This window comes from Balaenoptera acutorostrata, chromosome 9 (genome assembly GCF_949987535.1).
Source record: "Balaenoptera acutorostrata chromosome 9, mBalAcu1.1, whole genome shotgun sequence".
Classification (NCBI taxonomy): Eukaryota; Metazoa; Chordata; class Mammalia; order Artiodactyla; family Balaenopteridae; genus Balaenoptera; species Balaenoptera acutorostrata.
In genome coordinates, this window is record NC_080072.1 from 79026914 (window position 1) to 79045876 (window position 18963).

At 34.7% G+C, this 18963-nt stretch overlaps 1 protein-coding gene across 1 annotated transcript in view; it reads left to right on the plus strand.

The window, feature by feature from the left end:
- The window catches only part of CNTN5 (contactin 5), a 1403535-nt gene extending 1385927 nt beyond the window's left edge, over nucleotides 1–17608 (plus strand). The window contains exons 22-25 of the mRNA XM_057553585.1: nucleotides 4228–4414; nucleotides 4887–4999; nucleotides 13137–13305; nucleotides 17505–17608. Of these exons, the coding sequence (XP_057409568.1) occupies nucleotides 4228–4414; nucleotides 4887–4999; nucleotides 13137–13305; nucleotides 17505–17608 (573 nt within the window). The remainder of the gene's footprint in view (nucleotides 1–4227; nucleotides 4415–4886; nucleotides 5000–13136; nucleotides 13306–17504) is intronic.
- Nucleotides 17609–18963: the final 1355 nt, after the last annotated feature.

The window sequence follows — 18963 nt, forward strand, 5'->3', positions numbered from 1 at the left end:
CCATGATGTGCCTAGAGTATGCAACATTATGGTGTATCTCTCAGATTCACACACTTTTGTTGGAAATGAAAATTAGTACAAACTATTTGAAAACCAGTGTGGCATTTTTGTACAAAAAGCATAACAATTTCAATAATTTTAGACCCCATAATCACCTGTCTGGAATTCTATTCTGGGGAATTATCCAATATGTGGAAAACAATGTACATGAACATATTCATGGCAACATTTTAATTAAGAGAGCAAAAGTTGGAAGCTACCCAAATGTTCCACAATAGAAAAGTGGTTAAATGATATTTGGTACACAAGGCATATGATAGACTTTTACTATTGATATAAAAAATGAGAAAATATTTATATGTGACTATAATGTTAGAGAAGAAAAGTAGGTACATTATTATATTAACTATATGTAATAAAAATACAGGAAGGGATAAACACACACAAAAAAATTCCCCAATTGTGTGAGGGCGATAAAATAGCAGGTTATCTATTCTTCCAGTTTCAGATATTTATATCTTTTTAAATGTTTTTAACCTCATTTCAAGTGATTTCATACAGAGTTCAAAGTTTATAGGTTGATAAAATCTATCATCAGGATAGAATTGAATCATGAAGAAATAAATTGAATGAAGAGGAAGTTTCAACTTTCAAAGGTTCAGTGTGACTTATGAATACTATATTACCTCAATTCCAAGTTAAGAATCACTAAATAAGCACAATGTTAAACTCCAAATATTTTTCTGTTTTTCTGTTGTACCCTCTCCTCCATCAAAAAAAAAAAATGTAGCAAATAAAATTATTATTTCACTGTGAAGGTCATAACTTCTCCAGCTCTTTTTTTCAATATCCCAGAAAGAGAAATAATGTGTGGATTTTTTAGATTTATCACAGGTTTTACCTGGTGCAGCTAGTATTTGTGTTTTCTCACAATCAGTTACTTCAGAACATTTTATCTTTTATTTGGGATGTTTAATTTTGTGGTGATTCATCAGAAAATTAAACATTCAATATTTAACCTAAGTGGCCATCGACAGATGAATGGATAAAGAAGATGTGGCACATATATACAATGGAATATTCCTCAGCCATAAAAAGAAACAAAAATGAGTTATTTGTAGTGAGGTGGATGGACCTAGAGACTGTCATACAGAGTGAAGTAAGTCAGAAAGAGAAAAACACACACCGTATGCTAACACATATATATGGAATCTAAAAAAAAAAAAAAATGGTTCTGAAGGACCTAAGGGCAGGACAGGAATAAAGACGCAGACGTAGAGACTGGACTTGAGGACACGGGGAGGGGGAAGGGTAAGCGGGGACGAAGTGAGAGAGTAGCATGAGCATATATACACTACCAAATGTAAAATAGATAGCTAGTGAGAAGCAGCTGCATAGCACAGGGAGATCAGCTTGGTGCTTTGTGACCATCTAGAGGAGTGGGATAGGGAGGGTTGAAGGGAGACGCAAAAGGGAGAGGATATGGGGATATATGTATACGTATAGCTGATCATTTTGTTATATAGCAGAAACTAACACACCATTGTAAAGCAATTATACTCCAATAGAGATGTTAAAAAAATAAATTCAATATTTAGAAGTCCAGAATTTGTATTGAAATCTGTGTTTGTGTCGAAATCTGTAATTTGCTGAATTTAATCACACTCAACTCCCTCAAATATATATATTTAGCTAACTTAAAATAATCTAGCCAATTAAAGAAAATTGAAGCAGAGACCTAGAAATCAGATATATCACTGGGAAGGAGAAAGATACACATGTGTTCATCCAACAACATCTCATCAAATTTTGTAGTTTGAAAATAACTTAGATTTCTTCAGTTAAAAGTATGCTCGAGACCAAGCAAGATAAGTTAGTTCTTGGAATTGGGACTAATGGGGCAAACATAGTACAGAAGGTAGTGTTAGAGCATTTCAGCTTAATCAAACAAATTTCTGAAATTCAGTCACTCAGCTGTATGTCAGTTCAAATCTATGAAGAGACAAGGATGAGAAATAGGAATTTGTTTATGATTATCTTATTAACCATATATATATATATATATATATATATATATATTCATATTCAATATCTGTGTAGGTGTGTCAGGCAGTGTTTAATTGCAGAGAACTAAATTACTCTAATTTAAGTAAGAAGTGTTTTATTATAATTATTAAATGGTTTACAAAATTATTGAGTTAAATTACCAGACTCCAGGGTGATCTTTCAAGAGTAACTGTTAAAGCTAATCAATAAGACTAAGCCACCGGGAAGACACTGATGTCTTCTAAAAACCGGAAGTCTCCAGCCCTAGTCCCACACTCCACTGCCATGGTTTGGAAGCCACCATGAACAAGATGGCACCACATTCAGGAAGCCTCTGTGATCTGGAAGCCTCTGCTATTACTGCCTGTTCCAGAATCCCGCCATGTTTGCTATAATTTACACCAATAAGATGGATGTCTTGTGCCTGGCTCCTTGACTCCCATAAAGCTAATGGTTAGACAATAAGCCATTCATTTTTTCTGCCATAGTCAGGGGGTGGAGGGGAAAGGAAAAATAATGTCTCCATTACTAAACTCGTAGGCAAAAGAAACAGAATTTGTAAAAATTCACTCTCCATCTCATTTTTACTTTCAAATACCAGGCATGGCATCTGACTGGTTAAGCCTGAAACATGTTCAGAGCCCTAACTGCAAGGGAGTCTTGGAAGTATGATTTTTATCTTTGCATCTCTTCAGTTCAGGAAGACACTAGAATGAGGGTGAAATGGATGCTGAAAACTAAAGTACCATATCCCTTTGGTTACTCAACATCCATACACATCCTCCTCCCCATTCAACAACTCCCCAAAAGCAACAACTGGCAATGACAATGCTCCATTGTGCAAATATCTCTTAAACAAATGAAAATATACCCACCATCTCCCTAAAAGGGAGAGCCAAGGAAATTTCCATTAGTCAATCTGTCCATCTCCTGTAATGAACTACATTAGAAATTTACCTACCCACAACATTCTATCACAAGAAAGGAAGGGGCCCAGGTTATTTAATATTTAGATATAAAACAGTATAAGGAAGAAAATATGGTTCTTACAGTCTTCATTTCATGAGGCTGCAGTTATAATTTGTAACTTTCTTCCTCCTCTACCCATTTCTTACTCCCTTTGTCTTTAGCCATCATCTAGGCTGGTAGACGCATTTTAATATGGTACAGTGACTCAAATGTTTTTTCCTGAGAGGTAGGAGCCTACAGTGACTTCCTATGGCCCCAAGGAACTGGTAGTCCTAGGCATGCTCCAGAATATCTCAAGTTCCAAACAAACTCCTTACTGCCCAAATTTTGTAGCATCAACCTTAGCTAAACCAGAATCTGGAAAATGTGATGTTTGGTTTTCCAGCCTGCAGAGTAGAAAAAGCACTTGAAGGAGGATGAAATGTTTGCAGCAGTCCACTTCTTTCACCACAGTAATTAATTGGAGAAAGAAGAATTACTCTTCCATTATTTTTACCACAGTAAATAAGTAGGGGGGAGAAAAACTACTCTCTTGTGCCTTTATGCATTGTTAAATTCCAGTGTCCGAATAAGGTTAAGCTTTAGGTACACAGAGATAATTATTGAATCTCATAAAGGGATCAAGTTCTGTATGAGACCAGGCACCAAGAGCTCATAACCAGGAAAGATCATGTCAATGCACAAATTGTGCTTTGACAAAGAGCTGTTCCCTTCTGCCGCCCTCCCATATCCTAGCAAAGCCATTTCTCTGCATTTAAACCATTCCAAATTATCATGAGTGTTCTGTCGCCTCTCCTCTGTTAAATCCATCCAGCTGTGTGATTCACCTTTGTGTGGGGCCCAAGAGGAAATATTTCTCATGCCTCTTTCTCAAATAATTCATTAAAAGCCCCATGGCTTTGAATGGGATATGGTTCTGATGACCTATGAGAAAAGAACTTCTTCAATTTCTTTGAATGATTCTTCATACTACCAGGCTACAAGGTAGCACCTTTCGTTGCTTTGCTGAGTACTGCTAAGTTGCTGCGGTTTACACAGATGCAAATCAGGCAGTGGCCAAGATAGTGATTTTAGCCTCATTAGTAGAACCTGTTAATTGGATGATACAGGAGTGATTTACCACAGGGATGGGTTTGAGAAACATCCAAAGGAATAAAAAACAACAATCATAAGCACAGGGGAAACTTTAAAATTAATCTTTCATGTTGACAGATTGGCTATCGGAAAGACATGGAACAAGAAGATGCAGCAGAAACCATCAAAACTAGGGGGAATGAGTCATCTGTCATCCTGACAGGATTAGAAGGAAATACATTATATCACTTCACAGTGAGAGCTTATAATGGAGCTGGATATGGGCCACCTAGCAGTGAAGTGAGTGCAACCACCAAGAAATCCCGTAAGTGACCTGGGCTTTTTGTTTGTTTCAGACAAAAGGGAAACATCTTTTAACATTTCTGAAAGCCATGTGAGGTACATAAAAAGCAGAGTTGAGGAGGAGTTTTGATTTATAGTCTTGCTTCAATGCTTAGATCTGAATTCCAAAACTAGCTCAGAAAATTTTGTATTCATAGTAGATAAGGGTTATCTTCCTGTGAAACAAGGCTAAGCGATTTTGACACAGAAGGGAGATAAAAGGATTCAGGTTCAAAAGCTCAGCAGAGTAGCTATTAAAATGACACTCCTGGAGCAAAACCCTCCTTATCTGACTCTAGCTGGAAAGAAGCCTATGGTGCCAGTCAACTAGAAAAGACTGATATACTCACAAGAATAGACTGAACACAAGAAAAGACTGAAATACTCACAAGGATTTAAGTGAATAAATGTATTTAAGACTCCTCGTCCACTCACTTTCGCTTTTTATTTTGTAGCTCCCAGTCAAGCACCTAACAACCTCAGGTGGGAGCAGCAAGGCTCTCAGCTTTCTTTGGACTGGGAACCGGTCAGACCATTAGCCAACGAGTCTGAAGTCATGGGCTACAAGGTCAGTGTTTTTTCACTCTCTTGGATAGACTCTCATCTAAAAAATTGTTAATGTGAGGATGTGCAATTTAAAAGGTGTATAAAGACCTATTAACATACCTATTTTTTTCTCAATCATTTTTCTACCTGTATCTTAGAAAGAGCCTTCCTGCAGTGGGGAATCCAAGGCAATCAAAATCAGTTTCAGCTACACAAGGCACAAGAAGGGAATGGGTAGGAAAGACAACAACAATTTGAATACAGGGTAAAAATGGCTCCATGAAGCAGTGTCAGGACAAGCAGAACTTAGAGAGTCTTGGCATTCTCTTCCCAAAGACAAACTGTCCTGGCAGATGGAAAAGACTGGACCACATAATTTGAGTAGAAAGACTTTCCATTAGCAAAGAAACACAAGAAGAAAAAATGCTAGCATCAGCACAGGGGATAGGAAAGAGACCATGGAGAGAGACAGCAAGCTCCAAATAGATACAACATTTCACATATGGTCATCCTGCCATGTGCCAGCAAGAGATCTGCAAATATAAAAATGTTTAGGTAGTTTGTTTTTGAAAAACAGCTTTGTCTCTGATTTTAAAATATATGTGGTCAATATACTGAATTGGCTGAATTTCAAATTCTTTTTCCAAAACATCAGATTCTATTTATTGTCTTAAACTCATACTGATTCATTAGTGGAATATTATTTATAGCAGATTCTTTTTAAATTTCAATGATAATATTTGACTGAAAAGCATCATTTAGGTGGTTGTTCAACTATCAGAGATGGTAACACAGCACTTTGTGTATTAAGTGCTAAAATTCTGAAGCTAAAAACTGAAAAAGTTATAAATGGAATATATTTTTAAGTTAGATAATTCCCATTAAGAATATCTTAAGGCACAAACTGTAGCACTTCTTACAGACTATGGTTGGTATGGATCATAGACACCCTCACAATGAAACACTCACACTCAAATCTGTCCTAATCCTCATGGGCACTGAATTTGATCTTTGCGGGGAAGGCAGATGTGCCATCTTCTGTATTCTTCTCTTAGTCCTCTTCTTTCCACATCCTTCCCCTCATCCTCACAACTTGTATTCTAAGGCAAAGATATCCTTCAATGATTAAGGGTAGCAGTCTGGCCAGAAATGGTGATGGACCATTCGAGAAACAATCTAAAATCATTAGAACTCTGGCAAACAATCTCCCAAACTGGAGAGGCAAATAGACCTAAGAAAGAGCTAGATAAGAGCATATGACTGCCTAGAAGAGCCATTTGGCTTCAGGCACATTTCAGGTGAGAAAAGAAATACCATGCAACCTGGAGAATACATGAGCCTGGGCATAGGGCTCCCAGGTGGGATGACCCTCCTTGTTGCTCGCATTTGCCCCTTCTACCTCTGCCATTGCTCACCTCTTTACATGTGACTGTCTCCCCAACCTGTTTATATATGATTGAAAGCAAGGCCTCTGTCTTACTCATCTCTTTATCCCTAACATTTCTAGAGTGGATGAATAAATTAATTTTTGACCCAACTTGAGGTATTTTATGCAATTACTCACAAGTGTGTGTTTCTCCTATCATGGCCTTCCCATGTGTTGTGGTGGAATGGGAAAAGAGCACTGGCTTCTGAGTCAGACAGACTTGAGTTCAAATCCCAGTTGTGTAACTCTGAGCTAGTTGCTTAACTTGAGTTTCATTTTAACTTCAAAAAAATGCAAAAATAATGATCACGTATTATACAGATTATTTTAAGGATTAAGTAAGATAATTTGTGTAAAATGCTTAGCGTATAGGAAGTGCTCATTGAAAAATAGCTACTGTCTTTCTTATTGTTATTGGAAGAATTCCACCTAGTAAGGTGGAATTTTTAAATATTTTAACAGAAGAAACTGATCTTTAAAAGTTGCCTGCCAGTTCTGTCTCAATGAAGACAGCACAAGTCACCTGGAATACATTGTTGTGGAGGGGGTAATCACTAACATGGTCCATCTTAGTTGTATAAATAATGACAAGTAGGTACATGTTGACAGAGGATTTTTTTCTTTTATTTCCTTGAAATAGTCTCACCTTCTTATGTACCTGAGAAGGAAAATCTAGTTCCTAAGAAAGGACTCTGCTGATAACAAATGGAGTGAGACCTCAAAGCCTGTTCTTTTGCAACTAAACCTTATTAGAACTTCTGATGTATGGGCTAATCCCCAGTTAGAGACCTACTGGCAGGAATGACACAAAGGGCCCTATGAGGTAAAGGGGACTTCAGATTGATGATTGAGGCTTAACATAGAGCCTGGATTCTCCTGGGGAGGTCTGGTTTTCACAGGGCAGGTGACTAAGCACGAAAGCTCCTATTGACACAGGCATTATGGAACAGGAATATGATTAGAAACAGTAGCTGTGAATATTTACTAAAGAGATGGAACCCAGAGGACACAAGCTTGGAGCCCCCTTTTCTGAGCATGAGTTGAAGGAGAACTACTGCAGCATTAGGCAAGGATCTGCATGCAGTGAAAGAGCTGTACCATCTGGAGGGAGGTTCACACAAATATGGAGTGGCTAGTATGGTACTCAGAGGGAGAAGACTTTGATTCCTACTACATCCCAAAACTACTGCCAGACCAAGAGTGTCACCACTGTATTAGTGAGCCCCATCTTCTTAAACATAATTGTGTGTGGCTGTCACAAAAAAAATTAACAAAATTAGGGACATGTCAACACACTAATCTTTTCTCTTTCCATGAGGTAATTTGAGGTAAGCTTGATGTATTAAAACTAAGTTTGCCTCTTGAGATTCTTGGAAAATTTGCAGTAGAGGATTTCCTGCTAATAAGGACAAGAGAGAGCTTCCACAATTAATTGCAATATCAAAAGGAAAGTAAATTTATTTTTACTTTTTGTCTTGGCCAAGTTACTTTGCTTGTAACAGCAAAAGAGATCACTAGAAATATACATGGTATGTAAATTTGAAGCTGGAAACTAGGAGTTAATGCCTGAGGTTTAAAGTGCAAGGATTGTATATTCCATGTTTTATATCAAGGCCAGTTTAAGATGGATGAATTAAGAAAAAATCCTCATCTAGAAATTTTCCAGATTGTGAAAATGATTGAAATGTGATAAATATGGAGAAAAATAGATTTGTTCCATAGACTTGATCCATAAATAATCCATTAAACTCTTCTTTTTTATAGTTAAGATATTATATACTGGATGCAATTTATTCTCAAAAAAATAAACCACAAAACAAAACATAAGATAATAAGATAAAACAGCAGAGCTTGGAATTAGACCAATCCATTTTCTAAGGAAGCACGAATCTTACTCCTTTACTTGATTCCACAGATTAGGTGTCAGCAACATACATAAGGACAAGATATTACCAGAGAAAGGATACAATAACAAGGGAAATTTGGTTCAAAGGTGTTAAGAGAAAAAAAGAGGTCTCCCCACCACAAAATCTTATCAGGGACTTCAAAAGTGACCAAGATTATAGTGAAAGAACGATGGAATTGAACCATATATGACAGTGTCACCGGAAACACATTAAAATTGAATCTATTCTGATAAATAGAATTAGCTAGTACTGAAATTTCTCACTGCTCTTTGAGACTGTCCAAGAGAACTTGGACTTCTTGGGATTTTGTTTAAGAAGTCCAGATTTAATAGCAATACTTTTAAGATATCACAGCTTCTATTAACAAGCAAGAGGAATAGAAGCATGAAGAACAAGAAAAATGCTGGAAAATAATTGTCGTTTGTAGACATGGCTACAAATTATTTCCACTCAAACAAAATAGCTTCCCACCTAAAAATATGAGTCAAATTTGGGAGTTTATTTAGCATATTTATCACTTCTTCAGGTCATTTTAATATTTGACTTTTTTTTACATTTCCCAATTCAGATTAGCTGCATATTTTCTATATATATATATATATATATATATATATATATATATATAATCAGGAAAATGGAACAAAAACTTCAAAGAAATGTCCTAATTTAACTTATTTTTCCCAAATAAGTATTTTTAAATGAAGAAAACTTTGTTTTTATGACTCCACTAGCTTGGATCTGAATCTAGAATCCTTACTAATTTTAGCACATGTTATGTCTGTTACTACCACTTCCAAAGAAATGCTAATAACAAAACTGTGGACTAAAGTATATTTAGCCATAATGCTCCTTAATGATCTTGAGAATGGAGAATTTTTTTCTTCATACTGTGAAAGAAACTTACCAAGATTATAAAGTAAAACAGCCATCTTATCCCCACCTTATTCTCCTTATACAGACTTAAACTTAAGTGAAAGAGAATATAAATGCTAAATACCCAGGGGCTATGCTTTCCCTTGTGCAAATATACCCTTCCCCACCAAGACAGACTTCTGTCCATTCAGAAGACAAAAGCACTTAGAGGGAATTCAGGATAAGGGCTTCAGGCTACATATCAAGAAAACAGGGTCTCATTTTTCTGTCTATCAAGAAATATCCTTTCCCAGATATACGACCTCTTCACCATACATCTTCTCCCTCACCTCTACTTTCTGGTATTTATAGAGCTAAGGAGAGTATGGGGAAAATCAGACTCAAAGCTTACTAGTTATTATATGATCCATCAATATAAACAGAAATTTTTGTTTGTTTATTCCATTTAGATATCAGTTAGGGCCTGCCAGACTCCTGAGATATAGGTACACTTGAACTGAAATTGTATTCCACAGCCTGTGGAACTTTGAAGTCCATCCCTATATTTCTCCAGCTTCTCAGGGAGCCTAAGGTCTATGGCCATTCTGGTCTCCTTGATTTCTTGTATCTTACAGCTGTTCCTTTATCTTATATTTACTCCAAATATGGGACTCAACCTCTTTCCTGTGATCCCTACAAGTTAAAAATACTCATATATAATGGTTTATACCATCATTTCTATATTTGATTATGCTTATATTTTTTCATCATAAAATATTTTTTAAAGATTAAAACAGAAATGGCTTGTATAATGTCAAGTATATACATATACAAAGAAGACTTTATGGAAATGTCAGTGGGAGATAGAGTGAAAGGCACACCATACAAACAAACATCTGAAAATTGCCATAGGAAGTCCTGTTCTTAAAAGTCCTTGTAGTCACCCTACAGCTTGTGGCTTCTCACTGGTACTTGAGCCTCCCACCTTATTTTCACCTAGATTCTACTATCTTGCTGATTCCTCCTCACCCACCAATTGCCACTGGGGTTTTGGATTCCTCACTCACTTTTGTGAAGAACAATTGCACCCAAGATGCTCAGCAAGTGAATAGCCCTTCCATTTAATAGGATCCATCCTTCCAATGGCACTTGTGGGTGAAACTAGCAAAAATTTATTCTGCTATATTTTTAGGCACACTCACACCATTATTGTTACTATCAGACATATAAACTAGCCATTTCTAGATCATGCCTTTGAGAATAATAGGACTGTACTAATTTTTTGTTTAGGATCATCTCTTCGGCTAAGTTTTTTAAGTAGAATTTGAGAATAGTCTTGACAATAGACAATTTTCTTTATGCCTAGAGATAGCCATCATTGCAACTTCCAATCTATAAATGTCCAGGTTCTCAAAGTACTCCCTGGTCTTCTTACTGTCAATAACTATTTCTGACATGTCTTGATAACTCCTTAACCTTCTCATATTTCTCATTCGTAGTCATGTTTTCTAAATCAGTACTTAAAAATGAGCAAAGATTCTCTGAATCACGCAAGACTAACCATTAATTTAATGTATCTTTTCAGTTAGTATACCTACTTATTGACTCATAGCACTACATCTCCCTGGATGTATTGTTAAAAGCCACATTTAATCTCAAACTTCTTTTGCTACCATTAACTGATATTTTCCTGCCTTTACATTTTGTTCCTAAATCTCAACTGATCCACAAATTTTTCTTCAACTCTGGATTTTACAGCCACATTAGATATGCATTACTGGCTGCATTTTTCTTTGTCATAAGAATTGTAATTTATTGAACCATAATAACAACGTCCTCTAAAATAGTCACTCCCCTGCCAATCCTCACCAATTTACATACTTTTTCGTTGCCATAAATTTGCTTTCTAATTACCTCATGTGGATGAACAGAATTCTAATTCAGTATGTTGCTACAGTCAAAATGAGAAGCATAAATTCTGATACAATTTTTATTTTTTAAAGCCAAAAGAACGTGCTATAGGCATCCTCCTAGAAATGTTTCTGATTCCCAAATCTGTACCACTCTGTACATGGCTATAGCATCAAATATGTTTCCTACTGCAGCACATAGCACACTCGATTGCACTGTTTATCTGTCTCCACTGTTAGACTGTAAGTGCCATGAGGAGGCCATATAGTCTTATTCTTCGATGAATCTCCAGTATATAGCACTGTGCCTAACTCACATGAGATACCCAGTAAAATATTTGATGTTGCTCTTGCCACTTCCCAACTATGTTAAACCTACGGCATCCTTCCCTATAAGAATTTCAGTAGATAGAATTATTGCACATGTTTTATGCTTTTACAGAGAATTTACTTCTCTCCCAAGACTCGGAAGTAAATTTAAATCCATGAAAGATAGAGAAAGTAAATGGAGGCAGCATACTTTACCAGAATGCAGAAAGGAGGATCGAGTACAGGCATGCTTCAATATATGAAAATATTACTTTTCTAAAGTATTTTTTTCTTGTATGTAGGTTAGTTCAAGTTCAAAACACATTTTTAATAAACAAAAAGTATTATAAATTTTTGTCTAGTCTCCCAAGGAAGTTCATCTTTTATGATGCAAATGAAATACTGACCATTGACAATGAACAATAATAGCAACAGAAAAAGTCGCTTTCTCTTATTAAGCTTACCAGGTCCTGTGCTAGGCATTTTACATGCATTTTCCTAACAAAACCATGAAATAGGTGTTATTATCTCTACTATACAGTACAGGCACTTCAGATTTAGAAAGGTTAGTAACTTGCTCAAATTTGCTCAGACAGGAATGTGTAGGAGATTGTTTTTGTTTTGTTTTGTAGGAGATTGTTTTGAATCCAGATCTGTGAGACTGCAAAGCCATTATTCTCTCCATTATGCAAAGCAATCATAATACTAACAATTATGATAAAAGCACAAAAACAATGAAAATGCATTTAAAATCTTAACTGCTGCTACTTGACCATTATACACACACACACACACACACACACACACACACACACACACAAAAGAAACAGTTTATTGGGGGCAAATGAGTAGAAACAGTATAATACAGTGAAACACCTCTGAACTGATCATCTGAATACTAATCTTCCAATGCAATTTCTTCTACAACTAGCTATATGATCTTGTATAAATCGTATAATCTCTATGACATTAGTTTTCTGAACTGTAAACACAGGATAATTCTGTGTCCTAATCTGTAGTTATAAAACTCTGTTTGCCATGAATACATGTTCAATTCTAGTGCCATGAACAGACGTCAAAAAACACTTAACTTGGCTACCCAATGTATCCAAATGCCAATTCACCAAAAGGCAAACACAAAAGTAAAAATAAAAATACTCAATATAATTTTAAGCTTTCAGCTATCTTCTACGTTGTTAAGCGTTTATTATTGATATATTTAACAAATTTTCTGATTACTCCTTTCAAATGATTTGAAGATGACAGCTTTGAGTACTCCCTCAGAATACTATTCATTTCAAGAACCAGGAATAACAGACTTTCAATGATCTGCCCCCTCACTACTTACTTCTCTAGCCTCAATTTCTCACTATTCTCAAATGTCTTCTAATGCTATTGCTTTCTTATTGCTTAGATGTATTTTTAATCTTCTCTTATCTCTTTGTAGACTTTTTTTCCTGCCTTTTCCAACTGGTGAACTCTACTTATCTTTAAATACTTAGCTCGGCATCACCTTCTCCTAAAAACCTTCCCTAAACCACCAGACGGAATTAAACCCTCTCTTTTGTATTCCCATAGTCCCTTATGTATACATCCATTGCTGCATATAACACATACATTGCATTTGCTTACATCTCTGTCTAAGCTGTAAGTTCCTTGTACCTAGCTCAGAATGTGACATACAGAAGGCAGTCAATAAACATTTGAAATCCTTGATTGAATATCAAATGTTTAAACATCTGATATTATTCCCAGGTATTTTATAAGCAAGAGGGTCACAGCAACAGTCAAATTATTGAAACACAGAAACCTCAAGCAGTAGTCCCACTCCCTGATGCTGGAGTCTATATTATTGAAGTTCGAGCATACAGTGAAGGAGGGGATGGAACCGCTAGCTCCCAAATCAGGGTCTCATCATATTCAGGTAAGTTTCAACACAACAGGCTTAATTTGATAACCACTAACAATATTAAGATGGTGTAAAACTCATCAAAATTAACACGATAGATTGCACAGTCCAGAGACTTTGAAGTTTCTCTCATTTTACTCTGATTGCTATATGATCCTCCAATTAATACAAACCATGGCAGCCCACTCACAATTGTAGAATTTCTACAAATCTAGAAAAGAGTTAACATTTTCATTAAAATATCTTTATTTGTGAAATTCCCCTATCCTGATCTCAAGTAGTGTCTTGCTGGTCATTTGTGCTTTTCAATATTGCTTTTAACCAGTATTGCACTAATTTAATATATTATACCCGTTTCTCTATTGTCATGATTACTTTTATCATTAGAAAATGGAAAGTGAGGGACAGGAAAGTTTAAAGAGAATGTTTTTTTTAATTAAAATTTGATTGTGTTTATGGATTTCAAAATAAATTATAAATTTCATTGAATATCTTTGTTTTGGGTTTTTTTCTTTTTCCAGCTTTATTGAAATATAATTGAGATATAGCATTATATAAGTTTAAGATGTACAACAGTTGATTTGATACACTTGTATATTGCAAATATGTACACAAATTTATTGCAAAAATATAGCTAATACCTCCATCACATCATATAACTGATATTTCTTTTTTGTAGTGAGAACATTTAAAATCTACATTCTTAAGAACTTTCAAGTATATATTAGTTTTATTAATTACAATCACTATGCTATATATTAGATCTCTAGAACTTATTTGAGCATCATTGTTATTATTAGCAATATTAATAATTTCTAGCTTTGACTGAGCCCTTGCTATATGTCAGGCACGGTCATAAGTGCTTTACATACATCATCTTATTTAATCCTCTTAACAATCTATGAGGTAGGTTGCATTATTCTTGTTTTACAGAGAAAATTTAAGTAACTTGCCTAAGATCACACTATTACTAAGTGGAAGAACCAGGATTAAACCCCACTGCCATCATTATTACACCAGCAAGAAAAAACTGATTAAAGGAAGGGAGATTTTTACAAATTCAGAAGAAAGTAGTCATTTCATTGAGGTAGTCAAAAAAGAAAGGAAAAGATTTCATTAAATATACAAATGTCTCACTGAGAAAATATTAGGCAATTTTTATTAAGGTCTTGTATAAAAATGTTTAATGTACATTTAATTAATAGGTAATTATGAATATTATTTATTGAACAATCATTCTCAAGCAGAAGTATCAACCTAAAGGGAAGTATCCAATGATATTCTGTAGAACTCTGAATGTGGCTTTATTATATTCAATGTATTGCTCAACTTAGGTTAAGACCAGAGGCATTTCTTATGAATTTTTTTTGATGCCGCAAAGTGAGATAGAAGGAAAACATAGTGGAGAAAATAATAAGATAGACTGAAACTTTGAGGAAAAGCTGTTGCCGTAATACTTGGTAAGTAAATTCTTGCATAAAAATATAAGATGAGATAAAGGACATTATTGGGACAATTGATAAATTTGAATAATGTCTGTAAATTAGATAATATTATATCAACATTAATTTTCTGTTTTTAAAAATTGTACTGTGGTATACAAGAAAATGTCTTATTTTTAGGATCTGCACATTAAAGTATTTAGGGGTAAAAGTACATCATGTCTTCAACTTACTTTCAAATGGTTCAGGAAATAAATGTATGTATTTACAGAGAGAATAATAGAGCAAGAAGATAAAACATAAACATTTAAGGAATCTGGATGAATTCTTTATTTTATTCTCACTACTTTTTTGTGCATCTAAAATTATTTCAAAATGAGCATTTAAAAATAAAAATCACACGATACAGAAAATCTGACTTTTTCAGAAATTCAGGTGAAAAGACCTGAAAACTTAAATACATTGTGGCCACACAAAAATTTAATACACTTTATGATTTATTTATAAAATTATAGTTTCAAGAGCAAGAAAGGTAATAATGTCTCTACACTGATTCATTCACAATTGAAATGTTCAGATTTTCAAGAGCACATTGAAGAACTAAAGATTATTTCTGAAAAGTGAAAAAGATGACAACTCTCTGCTTGCTTGATAAGTCTTAAATTTCTAATAACAACAATACAAAGAGCATTTACTGAGCTCTGGTCATGTTCTTTACATTGTGCTAGGTGTTTTCTATATGTCATTTTATTCTATTCTCCTAGCAAACTTATGAGTTAAGTATTTTATTATTCTCTGGCTCTCCAAGGTTCCTTTCAACGGTAACACAATCAGATTCTAAAGTATCATCCAAATAGTATCAGCCCCAAGATTGAAAGTACTTACAAACACCTTGATTCTCCCATTTATATTTTAATTAACTTGTAACTTCTGTTCCATAAAAAAAAAATTATCAACTTTTATGTTTTAGTTAATAACACTTTGGCCAGTACAACCATTTCCTGAGTTTTAATGAAGTGAAATCTCATGGTATTTTCTTAGACCGATAAAACATGAGCAACGATTGATTTCATTCTTATCTTTTTCCAAAAACCAAAAGCCTAAGAAGTTGAATGACCTGCTCAAGTGAAATAGTTAGTTTTATGTCTGGGACTAGAACTTAGTCCAATGTTTGTTGTTGTTTGTATTTTGTTTTGTTTTGTTTTGCTATGCTGAAATAGCATATTTTTGCTTTGTGGATTCTATGTGGAATTTGAGATATAGACCCTACTTAGCATTATGAAAGTGAGGGGTTTTTGTAAAAATGTCACGTAAGTTGACTTAACAGGGACGCAGCCACTCTCAAATAAACAGAAAGAATGTTTTCACAGTCATTTATTAAGCATGCATATACCACTCCCGTGAGGCTTTGTCATCATGTCTTTCTTATAGCTCACATGTGGCCATGCACTTCACAATGACCCCATTTTGTACAAGTTGAAATATATGTAACATTCCCCAATATTTTGAATAATAGGTTTTATTAGTGCCTCAGCTGTAACAGTTTTCAAAGGAAAGAAGATTTGCTGCTTTTAGAGTGTGTATATGTTTAGTTTACCAAACAAAAGTTTCTTCAGCTCTTAAGGAAGCATCTGAAAAATAAATTTAGACTCTATCCTGTAACAAAAATCACACCCAGAATCCTGTTACACTCAGTCTGGTCAGAGAGGATAACGTGACAGAAGGATAAATTCCAAAAATCAGTTCATATATTTTATTATTAGTCTATCATGGTTTTAATCAAGGCCAATCGTTTTAATAGAGACAACACATAAAAACATCTCTTTCCACTAATTCCTAGCTCAATGATTTTAAACAAGTTTCTATAATCTTTTTAAGCCCTGGTACCATCTGCAACACCAGGATAAATAATAGCACTTACTGCATAAGAATGCTGTGAGGATCAAATTAAATAACATGTATGAAGGGCTTTTGTACAGTACTTGGCATATAGTAAGCATTCATTAAATATCAGTCATGATGATGATACTTCCAAAGACCTCTGGCTTGAAGAACCATTCCTGAAGTTAGGTTTAAGGGTGGTACTTAGTTTGTGAATTTATGGAGCTATCAAAACTACTTCAGACTAATACATTCAAATCAGTGAGTTTAATCAAGCAACCACCCTAATACATTAACTGCATACAATGCTTTTGTCTCAAGAAGGAAGAACTTCTCCTGGGTAGAGGTAAGATTAATGAAAGATGCCTCTTCTTTACCAAGTTTGGCATGAGAATCTATAATTTAAGCCTGCTCAATTGAAACAGTCAAATCAATCAAGGACCCATAAGTAAATTAAATAAATATTTTATTATTAAATTTAAAATTTACTTAAAAAAATAAATTATGAATTCTTGTTGCCACAAACTTTTGCTAATTATTTTTACTCCATTTCCCGAACTGTGCACTATAGAAATTATTTTATTTTCATACCTGGAATTTGGGATAATTTCCATCAGTGCATCATGTTGAAAATTATACTGAATCTCCTGATTAGGTGTATTTGTTCGACATGACACAGCCTTTTTAACACAATATTCCATATACACTTCTGCCCTCCATATACCTTTTGAGAACCCCAGACAACATCTTGTTTCATAAGCACAAGGAACGCTGTCATCAGAAAGAGGATTGATGTTGCATTCATTTGTCTTAACATACCTAAAACAACTCTTTTCTAGCTCAGGCAAAACCAAAATAATTTTGTCCATATAATGCTTCTCTTTTCCACAGGTGGGAAAATCACTAGTGCTCAGTCAACCCTCCATACTCTCTCCATGTCTTCATCATCAGTAACGTTGCTTTTGGCATTGATGATTCCTTCAACCTCTTGGTGAAAACTACAGACTTAATTTCCTTTTCTTTGCTTTAGCTTGATAACAACAGTGAATAGAGTGTAATGTAAGTGGAGACCCAGGACCTTGAGATAAGCGTTAAAAACTTGGAACCACTCATGGTGCACTTACAGGAGGTTGGGGGGAATATTATTTATCTGTCAGGTTTCTCTTTGGTTTTTGTAAATGGAGAGGACAGCTATTGGTCCAATAAAAATATGCAGATTGTATGTAATAAATTTTTGTAAGCAAAGGTAATTTCTGTCAAATGTATTCTTTACTTTTTTAGTATGTTGGAATTTGATTTTATATCTGATGACCCTGAGTGTGTGCCATCCATTTGTTAAGCAAGTGGTCTCTAGCAGATCTGTTTCAAACACAAATACAAAACTGAGAATGAAAAATTTGCTTAAGACTCCAAGTCTACTGTTTTTCATTTTTCCTTTGGCTGACTATTCCAATTGACAAAGCAGCAGGAGATATTAAAAAATACTTCAACTGCGTGGTCCATTATAGGATAAGTACACAAAAATTTTCTCGAAAAATATTGTATGATTGCATCGTGAAAAAACAAAATTTGTCAATATGCTATTCTATATGCATCCCTAGAGCAAGTTATTAGGATAGGGAATAAGCCATTTACATTAGTGCAAGGTAAATAGAAAGTGAGTCCAAATGAACTGAAGTGCTATTGTTTTTCATCAAGTACTATGTTATCTAGCTGCAAATATAGTAAATGTTTATTTTTAATAACAAAATATAAAGTCACAAAAAATATATATATGATCACTAAAAGCTGCAGATACTGACATGTTGCCAAGGGTGCTAACTTGAAAATGAAATGAATATGGGACAAAGCTTCCCCATTACCCCACCCACTGCCAAAAATGGTGTTGAATTAGGCCCAAAGTTTTCTTCTAACTGCAAATAATTTTAAAGACAATGAAAATCTGTTCTGCAAGTAACTTTGCATAGAGATAGTCTATGGATTAAAATGGTTCAAGCATAAAAAATGTTGATTTTTTTAAAGAGTTCCATGCATCACATGCCATTAATAAAATCTTACCAACTATTAAAATAAAGAGAACCTCTTGGATAAATTGATTTTTTTTTTTTTAATTAAGCAATGTGTGGAAACATGGCCTCAGTACAGGGGCTCAGCTAGTCCATCTAGCCATACACTGCTTAGGAGGTAATACCCATTTGCTCTTTGAGGACTCAACTTGAACCTAAGTGATCCTAGATAGTTGTTGGAAAGTGAGGTGAAAGTTTTCTATGTGATGATATTTTACAGATATTCTAACCAATATGAGAACGTGCCAGAGTTCACATTAGACCCAAGAAGATGCCTGAAGGGA